Source organism: Agrilus planipennis, unplaced genomic scaffold (assembly GCF_000699045.2).
Source record: "Agrilus planipennis isolate EAB-ADULT unplaced genomic scaffold, Apla_2.0 scaffold354, whole genome shotgun sequence".
NCBI lineage: Eukaryota > Metazoa > Arthropoda > Insecta > Coleoptera > Buprestidae > Agrilus > Agrilus planipennis.
This window is the reverse complement of record NW_020439026.1, coordinates 119,322-130,374: the sequence shown is the minus strand read 5'-3', so window position 1 is coordinate 130,374 and position 11,053 is coordinate 119,322. Positions and strand designations below refer to the sequence as shown.

Sequence of the window (11,053 nt, the reverse complement as noted above, 5' to 3'; positions counted from 1 at the left end):
TTTTATTTGCACAATATTTACCCATAACAATTGTTAATTTAATACTTTGCAAAAAATAATTCATTAAAAATTACAGTTTTATACTAAGGTGAAGTCTGAAAAAAGTATAGAAGATAAATGAGGTTTTGAAGATATTTAAAAAATTATGTGATCCACAATTTGAATAATCAAGATAAAACGTTTTAAATTTTGATCTGGGGACACCTAAATTAAAAAATGTTGCTTTGCAATTTAGATTTTTTTTAATTATTATTATTCAATATAGAAAGTACCTTAAGATTCAGCCAGTAGTTTAACTTTTAAAAGCGCAATCAAATGACGGAAGTTCTACAGCACACACCCCTGCCACATACACACTACAGTATGTTTTAAGATAACGATTATGTGGTGTAATTATACATACTTCTCGCGCCCGGAAACTTGTTTACGTGGCATGCAAGAGTTGCGAAAGTTATTTGAAACGAATATACTTCTACTTGCAACGGGTTTGACCTTGTCTATGGAATAGGAAAACGCACATTGACTTTCAGAGTATAATGATGGTCGTTAAGGTATCACGTGCCACGGTGTGAACATTCCACTTGACGTTATTATAATCAAAAGGCGAACTAATAGCTAAACGTTAGGGGAGTAAAATTATTCGTCTTTTAATATGATGAGTCAGCATGGCCTATTTTATGAAAATAAATTAGTACCTATCTATATATCTACTCTACATATTTGCTATGCAGAGGTCAGGCCCACCAGATCATATGTTCGGCCCGAATGATTAGTTACCCTTACGCAATGTGGATGAGTAGGGATAAAAAAGGATAAAACAAAACAATATTATTGAAACTATTACTATTTTACATAACAAAACCAATTAATCAATTTCGCATTTTCTATACCTACCTCATCTTTCCTATAATTTTTCATACTGACATAGTCGTTTAAGGGGGGAAATCAGTTTAGGAGGCCGATGTTTTTTCGTGTTCTGAATTTCTTTAACAGGGAAAACAATAATCAGAATTTGTTTAAACTTGGAGGATATTTTGTTAATGTTTTGAAGTATACGTTTCAAGTCATTTCCTCTGTAAGTATTGGGCAGCTAAGTATGTGTTTGGCAATTTATGTGTTTGGCAATACTGGTCCAAAATTTGGTCAATCTTCAAACACCAAGGCTAGGACAATAACTTTTAGTTATTTTCGGTCCAGTATTGGGCAGCTAAGTATGTGTTTGGCAATNAACAATAATCAGAATTTGTTTAAACTTGGAGGATATTTTGTTAATGTTTTGAAGTATACGTTTCAAGTCATTTCCTCTGTAAATATTGGATATATAAACTTCTGTTTATGGACGGTCGCCATTCGAGTTTGCTGCTCGTGGAAAATCTGAAAGCGCAATTTTTATCTGAAATCATCACCATTTTTTTTTTCGCGTTAACAACATATTTTCTGAGAATATGAACTAAACTCTTAACAAAAAAAAATGAAAATTGCATGTTTTTGAGGTGTTTGAATAAAATGTCATATTTTATACCGTGTTTTTCACTTTTCTTGCATTTAAAAATAATAACATTATCCCAGAGTTTAGTTCATATATGTTGTAATTGAATAAAGAATATAATTCAAGATAGAATTCCAATGAGTTGATGAAAATCGTTTCCAGAAAAAGGCGTTTGAAAAAAAAGTACCCAAAACTAGAAATTCAGGGTATTAATAAGTGCTCACTGATTAATCGGTTATTTCAGCACCATATAGCAACCCTTCTTCTTCTTCAAACACATTATTTCGGGCTTACATCTCATCTCGACGAGCTTGCCGAGCTTCCTTGTCCTCCAACGCGCTGCGTCTATTCTATCTTTTCACGCACTTGTCCTTATCCATTTCCTGGGCAAAATTGTAAAGCTCCGCTAACCAACTGCAAGTTAGTACAAACGGTCGAAGTGAACCTCTCTCATCTCGTTAGCAAATCATCTTTCTATAAATCTTCATATATCGGAAGAATTTCTTTCTGAACGTCAGGGTGCAACGTAGCAGGGTGCGCTTCAGGCTGCGATCCAAGTGTCTTAGCTTGCTACAACTTACATTAGCTGTCATCTCCCTCTGGACAGTTGTGTTATCGATTGCCGTCTGTGGATGTTATTTGCTGAAAAGTTGCCATTATAGCCTTCTTCGTGTCTTCGATACCTATATTTTGTGTCGATTTTGCATATTTTGAGTTTGTATTTGTGGAAAAATTAGTATACAATATTTTTGTGTATATTTCTATATTAATTGTTGTTATTATGTATCTTATAATATGGATGTATTTGGAATTTTTGTAAACGTCTTTGTGTATTGTTATTGTCATTGTGTAAATAGTCTGTCTTTATAACTCTATTTCCTAACTACCTCTTTACCTGTACCGCATCTATTCTTCTCTTAACATTAACTTAATTGCCTTGCTCAACTACTTTTATATCCCTATACCCTATACATATTCTTTTGTGCTATATTTCTATGTAAATGTAAATAATTTTATTATTTGAATTTTCCGATAGTCCTTCTTAACATTTCAATTTCGTTTACTAGCTGCATGACGTCCATGACTCTTACTTCTTTCTAATTGCAATTTTACCATAGGTTTCTTCGCTGGTTTGGAACTAAACCCTAAATTTATAATATTTTGTATCTTGAAAATTTTCCCATTTCAGTACCTTCCTATTGGTAATCTATCAAATTTTAACCCTACCTTAATAATCTTTCTGCAATCTGATTTCCAAAACGAAAAACAGTTCTAATTAAATCGTATTATCTACAACTTTAACTCTACATTCCTTCAAAGTTTAACTGCACCTTCGTTGAATCTTTCAGTCCTAGTCTTTATTTCATTTTTTGTTAAATAAATATTTTACCGTTTTGATATTGTTTACATCTTCGCTCCATTATCTTGAGAACACGACGAGTCTGAAATACCTTCGAATCCCTAGGCCGTAATATGTGCTGAGCTGTTTCACCAAAGCCTCTGTTAAATTTCCTTTTCCAACCAATTTTTTAACTTTCCTGATGTTCCGGTATCGAAATCCCATCCATTTTCGGACATGGCCTATGTATTCACTCTTGATAACTGTCAATTCATTTCTCATCATCATCAAAAGATCATCAGTCCTAAGATTGGTTAGACACGTACCTCCACTCTTTCCTATCCCGAGCCAATCTTCGCGTTTCTCTAAAACTAGAACAACTCACATCCTTAACTATTTGCGAACATTAATCTAATCTAGGTCTACTTCTACTCCTCCTAACTCACCTTTCTACCTCTAATATATATTTCTGACTATACCTTTATGCCTGAGAAAGTGTCCCACCAACCTATCTTGAACTAACTGAACCAAAATCTTTGAACTGTAAAGTAAAACAAGCTTAGCTTATCAGTGGTAAATAAAAACAGAAAAGTGCGAGACTGACCCGCGCACTGATGGTATAAACTTCGTCCGTCAAAGGAACCAAATATCGATGATTTCTCCCGCTTAGTACGAGTATCTTTTAAGTTTCTCCAACAAAATGTCCCCAAAACGTATAATTACAATTGTTCGGTGGTGGAAGTATATCGGTGACTTCTCCATATACGTTTTTTGGTAAATCATAATACTTTGTATCAGGTTTCCCTCATTATTTTTTTTATTTGCACAATATTTACACGATACAAATAGGGCCGCCCCCCCTAGAACCTGTCCTCACGTCGTCGCTTATACACCCCTCATATACCCAAGCAAATTCCCAAGTGATGACCGTAGTCACCAAAATTAGTATTTCCAGGCGATCACCGGTGGTTATTACTTACCCTGAAGGGTATTATAAAAGGGGCCCAACGTATTTGTGCAGGTGAAACAAAAAAAATGCGACTTCAAGAATCTCCAAATATTACTTATACATAATCAGCTAATCAAAGGAAGTTTTGTACAAATAAATCTAGACAAAAAATATAAGTAAAAATACGTGTCATAAATAAACAGTCCAACTTGACCCAAAAAGAACAGGTATCACTTATACGAAATAAATCAGAAGAACCGTAGTGGAATGAATAATCCAATAGCCAAAAAAGGGTCTATCCCTAACTAACGTCATTCAATATTTTTGATCTTCACAAGTCGTCACTAGGTCCTATGAATCGCATTGATCACTACCATTGTTATTTTTTCTTAACGCACTGGCCAAGGGTTCCGATCTCGGAATGCTTCTGGAAGGAGAGTTTTTCTCTAGTGTTCCATCAACTGGAAAGCTGCTAGAGGTGCTGAAGGTAGTTCTCTCTGTGGCTATTCTGTGAGGGGAAGCTCCTTTTATTCACCCTTGTCTAGGTAGGGGTAGCTCAGCGCGGTACTGCCAGGGATAGTGGTACTGAGAGTAGGGTAGCGTTGGTGAGTCGTCCAACGCGTGGCGCCCTCCTGAGCGGTATAACAACGAGTTACGGAAGTAACCGGGATTGATCTGCTAAATGTTGGTGGTACGGATGTACAAGCGGTTACAAATTACAAAATAACTTCTTTTGTGATGTAACTTCAAATACTCGGTTTTCGTTTTTTTTTCTCTACTTGTGTTATAAGACATGGCCTCTTGCCAAATTTCATAATTCTAGGTCAAAGGGAAGTACCCTATAGGTTTTGATTTGTCAAAATATGCGGCATAAAAGGCCGTATCTTTTGATTGCATTGATTTACAAGTTTGAAATTTTCACAGCTACAAGGGATTGCATACCTCAGTATTTGATAATAATTTCAACTTGAAACCTCTACGCAGTGTTGCCACTTCGAGGGATTTATCCCGATTCAAGGATTTTTCCTTATTTTCGCGGGATTTTTTGTAATTTGCTATTTTCTGGTTGGTTTTGTTTGATTCTGTTGACCTGATATATAGATTACACATTATGAAGACGCTCATTTTTCTAATTGTAAACATAAAATTTTGTCAGCTATAATCCTATAATGCTGTACGATGAAACGGTTGATATACGGCGGCGAAGTGCGTTCAAGCCAGCTGGTGTAGCCTGCAGATACCTGCTCAAGTCCCTACAATAAATTGTCTTAAAGTTGGTAGTTTCTCTTTTTAAAAAGATAAACAAAATTTGTATGTACACTTTATTTAAAACAAACTTCAAAATTGTTATAATTATCAACTAAGAGTACAAAACTTGCCGTTCACGAATTAAGTATTACAGCAATATGCCATGCACGTGAACTACAATACATTAATTAGTTAAGAAGGCTAAAACAAAGCTTATATACTGCACAAGAAATAGTCTAGTTTGCACATTATTGGGAATTAGTTGTCGGTGTGAGAAACGCGCTGATTACTATCCATTCACATCGATAACTCCTCCCCCATTAGGATGAAATTTTAAGGTATGCAAGAAAGGAATTAATTTGATAAGATTTAGAACTCTTAAAATTTCATTTACAATATTTATTAAAATTACAATTATTTTACTCTACATTGAGGTAAAGGAAAGGCTTGNTCTACGTTGCAGCCCTAGCTCTATAACTGTCTGTTGCTCTTTATACAAACTAAGTATCACTCTTCTATCTTTGTAACTAATCCCTACATTTTTAAGTATATTTAACATCTTGTCCCATTTAACATTGTAAAATGCTTTTTCTAAATCTACAAATCCTATGTACGCCTTCTTTCTTTTTTCTATCGTTTTCTCTATTGTTACCCGTAAAGCAAGAATGGCCTCCCTCGTTTCTTTATTTCTTCTAAACCCAAATTAATCTCTCCCTAATAGTTCTTCCGCCCTTTTTTCCATCCTCCTCTGTACAATTCTAGTTAAGGTTATTGACGTATGGGTAGTTAAGCTAATTGTTCTAAATGTCTCGCACCTATCCGTGCCCCTCTTTTTAGGTAATGTTACTACCACATTCCGTTTATAATCCTCTGGGACTTTTAGAATTTCCCTCTGCATCCCATCTACACCTGGCGCCTTATTACGCCATCGAACTCTTCTCTTATTATTGGATAACCTAGCTCATCTATCTTCACACTATCTTCCTTCTCTTATATACCTCCTACTTCATGGCCTGCGTATAGGTTCTCTAAATATTCTTTCCACCTATCTGCCTTTTCCTCATTTTCTATCAAAATGACTCCTGCATCCTTTCTTATATTATTACAACTGTATCCTACATCTCTAAAATTCCATTTAATTATACCATAAGCCTTATCTATTTCAAACTTTTCTTCTAATTCTTTACACATCCTATCAATCCACCGTTCCTTAGCTGCCCTACACTTCCTAATTATTTCCTACTTTATAGCCTTATATCTTTTTAGCCCTTCTTCGTATATCCTGTTTTTGTATTTCCGCCTTTCTTCTAATAATCCTAAAATCTCATTTGTCATCGAGGGTTTCCTACTTTCGTTTCGTTTATTCTAAATTTTCAAACTACACCTTCCATCAAATATGTTTTCGTTACTTTACTGGTTTATTTTCCTGCTTATTATTGGTATATATTACTTTCTGTTTTGTCGTCCTATATAGTCAGTTAGTTTTCATATATCCTTTTTCCGGCAATTATACTTTTCTGTAATCTTTTCTCCTACTCATATCTTAGTATAAAAGTCACGCTGTGTTCTTAAACCTTTTCAAGATTAAATCTACGTTTCCATATTTCCAAATTTTTATTTCTGATCTCTTTTAGTAAAATTAAATGACATAGGATCCTTTTAAAGATTTCAATTTGTTCTGAATTGCTACTTTAATGCACTCCATTATGATTGAAGTAACCGCTCATTATTTTTAAGGAGTACATTTTGCTATCGATATATCGTCTGAAATTCGGTATTAATCCATTTATCCGTTTAATGAGTACATCTGACCTTTGCATAACAACCTATCATCATTTAGCTATCTGCGTAGTGAAACAACTGAACCAGTTAAAGGCACCAAAACGACTCCTGAAAGCAAACTACACTGACAGTGCGTTAGGAATTCGTTCTGCCTGGAAAGATGATTTACAGGTTATTGCAGCAATGGAAAAACAACACAAATTCCTAGTAAAATTTTAAAATTGCATCATGGCTCAAGTATTGATGGGGACGCGTCTGGACTCGTTAATTACAATAAAAATTATAGTCAACGCAAGGATGTCGCTGTGGTGATAAATGTACCTTTTAACACAGTAGCAAGGTGGCATGTAAGAATTCAGAAAAGAAGAAAGCATAGAGGAAGACTCCTAAGAGGAAGAAGTATCCATTTACAGTCGGATCTGCAAAATCAATCGAGGATACATCTAAGAAAAAGAAAAACAAATCGGGGAGGAAGTTATTTTCTATTTTAGCTATTTAGTAAGAATTGTGAAATTGGCACACATATGTATTCTAAAACTGTACAAACGTCAACAGAGAAGTAAACGACAAAACCTACGGCGTATAAAGAGAAAACTGCAAAAGGAGAGAATTATTGAATAACTTAAAGAGAATAGGTCGCCACATTCCCCAGTCAGAAAGTAGCAGGCGAAGTGATTACGGAAATAGTAAGTAACCTGACGATGACGTGCAAACTGGATATGATCTTGACAGATATGAGACTGATAGACTGAGAACAGATGAATAAGCAAATTAATATGGAAGTCAATAAAAATTAGGTGAGATAGGTAGGACACCTTCTCAGACATGAAGAGCTAGTCTGAGGCATATTAGAGGCAGAAACAGGAGTTAAGAGGAGTAGAAATATACCTAGATTAGATTACTTTTCGTAAATAGTTAAGGATGTGGGCTGTTCTAGTTTTGGTGAAATGCGAAGGTTATCTTTTTTGATTTTCAAGAAAAACGTAAAAAACTATTTTGGGGTGTTTTTATTTTTTTTTCACCACCCCTTTACATTTGGGGGTTAATTTTTATATCATTTTATTCGCAGCACAAATATGCATATTATATCAAAAATGCACATCTTTCGGAGACTTGCCTTCGAAATGACAGATTTTATTAAAATAACACACAGGAAATCAATTTCAATAAATAGCATCTAAAAATATATTGAAATATCTTTACAAATAGCTGATTTATGCTGCTTAAAAATTTAAATTTGATGAACTTTTTCAGCAGGCTTTCATTATCTATACACTAAATATTTGAATGATAGATTACGTTATGGTATGATTGAAATATGATTTCGCTACCAACCATGGATAACGATACTCATCCGTCGAAATGTAGACGGGTTTGACTAATATTATATAATTAAACTTTCTTAAGGCATGCCCACTGCACCACCTTTAAGCATTTGATATTTTTATCACACATATATCTCTTACCTGAAGTAAACTTGGTAAATACTTGATGCCTTGGAAAAAATTTTAATCCTTTCTTGCAAGTTATTGACGTCCCCGAGTTTATTAGTGTTTTTTCTGGACGTTTCTGAAATGGCATCGTGATCTATGCGTTTAGCATTTCTTTTTTTCATTAATTTATCAACCCAGCATCGGACATCACGCATGACGTCACGTTCTGTTTTTCTCGAATTATTACCAATGAGAATATCTAAGGCCATCCAAAAACCTTTTCTTAAAAGAATATTTTCAATAACAGGCTCTAAATCATCCATCGCTGACTATTTATTCTTTTATAAAAAATACACACACATATATACATAAATAATATATAGAGTTACAGCCTCTACTACTACTTGAACTTCTACTAAGCAAAAGTAAATGTCTTCTAATAATAATGAGTTATAGTTTGTAACAATAACAAAAAAATAAAATAAAAAACAGTTTTTGATAAATTATTAGTCGAAACCAACAGATTTAGATTGCAATTTGATATATACGTGTTGGCAGGTCAACTTTTAGAAATATTACTTGAAATAACACATATATTTCTTTTGCGAAGTGCAAATAAGACTCGCGCACCGAAGGTTCCATACAAGCTCGTAAGTACGTTCGTCCGTCATTAAAATCGAGCATCGAAGATTTTCCCCACTTTTTCCGAGTAATAGCAATATTGACGACAGTCCCAAATCTGGACTAATAGTGGAAAATCAAGTATTGCCTTTCCAGTATTGACCCAACGTTCGACTAATCATCAAATGCCGAGGTTAGGTACAGTAACGTTTCGTTAAGTTTGGTCCAACACTGGGGAAACCAAGTATTGGCCTGTCAATTCTGATCCAAAGTTCGATCAGCTTTCAAGTGCCAAGGTTAGGTTTATTAATTTTTCGCCAAGTATGGGTTTGACAATACTGGCCCAAAATTTGGTCAATCTTCAAACACCAAGGCTAGGACAATAACTTTTAGTTATTTTCGGTCCAGTATTGGGCAGCTAAGTATGTGTTTGGCAATTTATGTGTTTGGCAATACTGGTCCAAAGTTTGGTCAATCTTCAAACACCAAGGCTAGGACAATAACTTTTAGTTATTTTCGGTCCAGTATTGGGCAGCTAAGTATGTGTTTGGCAATTTATGTGTTTGACAATACTGGTCCAAAGTTTGGTCAATTATCACATACCGGGACTAGGTACGATAACGTTTCGTTAAGTTTGGTCCAACACAGGTGCAGTTAAGCATTGGCCTGTCAATACTAATTAAAGTTCGGTTAATTGTCAAGTGGTGAGGCTAGGATAATTAACGTTCCGCCAACTTTGGCACAACACTGGACGGTCATATATGGATTTGGCAATACTGGACCAAACTTCGGTCAAACTTCGAGTGTTAAAGCTAAATATACATATAAACATGCATACTGGCTGAGATGACTAGCACCGCATTTGTAATTTTGTTTGTTTTACTTTACTGTGACGTTTTGACGTTCAAGATGCTTTAGACAAAGAGTGCAGGCGACAGGAAGCCTAATGTGACCTAATGTACTTTAATTAATTATGTACACACATTTTAAAGGATAGAAGGATGTAAAGAAAACGTTATCTGATTCATTATTATTATTAGTCGCGGACCAAGTTTGGCAACCACGCTTGTGCCGAAGTTACATATCAAGCGTTTGCCATTATCGGTCCAATATTGGTTGTCAATCTCGAATCAAAATTTAACAATCTTGGACCAAACTTGGCGATTTTCATATATATTGACACTTTCAAAAATTCATAACTCGAAAAAAAAACTTCAGACCTTTGTCACCGAAATTTAACCCAAAGAAAAGTTATTTTTTTGGCATTTGTTTAAACAATCGAGATTTATAAAATACCCGACCGGGCATCCTATATCGTTCTATTCAAGAGAATCTTCCAAACAAAATTGGTAAAAGAATTTAATCAGGATATATTGCCTGGACTATCGTATAACAAAACTATGTAAGGTATGGCGCCTAATACGTCAATAAGTTTGAAATCGCAATCAGCATTTGGTGGTTTCGATAAACATAAAGTTCTGATTAAAGCACTTGGTTTTGTGTTTAATGAATTTAGGTACCTATTAAAAAATTCTGAAAATTGTTTCGACGGCTAAACCAATTTCAAAGAGTATGATGCACCTTCTGAACAAAATTTGCTAGTGAAATAATGCTATTATTTGAAATATGTACTAATCTAATAACGGAGATACATAGAAATAGGTTACCTTATTTACAATTGGGACACCTTCCGTAGGGGTTTTACTAATTTCTAAAAATTGCAGAGTATTTAGTTTTATGCGTTTTCTTCTAATGGAATTGTGTGGTAATTTCATGTTTCCTGATTAACATAATTGTTTAATGTTTTAAAAGATGTATCCTTTGAAGCAATATGTTCATTGTTTTGAGGCTGATATGAGAAACTGTAATCATTAAGTTGTTCAGTATTTTTAAACTTGCGTTTTTCCCCCCATTTTCCTTTCTTTGTGTTGACGTCTGACTTAACCTTTTATTTATTACTTCTTTTGTTCAAATTCGTGCTTCACAATAAATATAAAATTATATCCACAAGCACGTATCTATCTACTATAAAAAAATACAAGCACTTACTCCTTTATCCATACATTGGCATTTTAAAGACTAGTTGTCAATAGAATGTTTTTAAGATATGTTTGAGTCAGCTACTATAACAATCGAAGGAAGTAAAATTATAACTAAATGAAATTCAGTGTTCGAAATTATATAATTTTAAA

General features: G+C 34.3%; 1 protein-coding gene across 1 annotated transcript in view; it reads right to left on the bottom strand.

Annotated features, from left to right (window-relative positions):
• LOC108742416 overlaps positions 1-10,995 on the bottom strand; it is a 44,163-nt gene extending 33,168 nt beyond the window's left edge. The window contains exons 1-3 of the mRNA XM_025976424.1: positions 10,911-10,995; positions 10,529-10,723; positions 8,274-8,578 (exon numbers count right to left, since the gene is read on the bottom strand). Coding sequence (XP_025832209.1) covers positions 8,274-8,563 — 290 coding nt within the window. The 5' untranslated portion in view covers positions 8,564-8,578; positions 10,529-10,723; positions 10,911-10,995. The remainder of the gene's footprint in view (positions 1-8,273; positions 8,579-10,528; positions 10,724-10,910) is intronic.
• Positions 10,996-11,053: the final 58 nt, after the last annotated feature.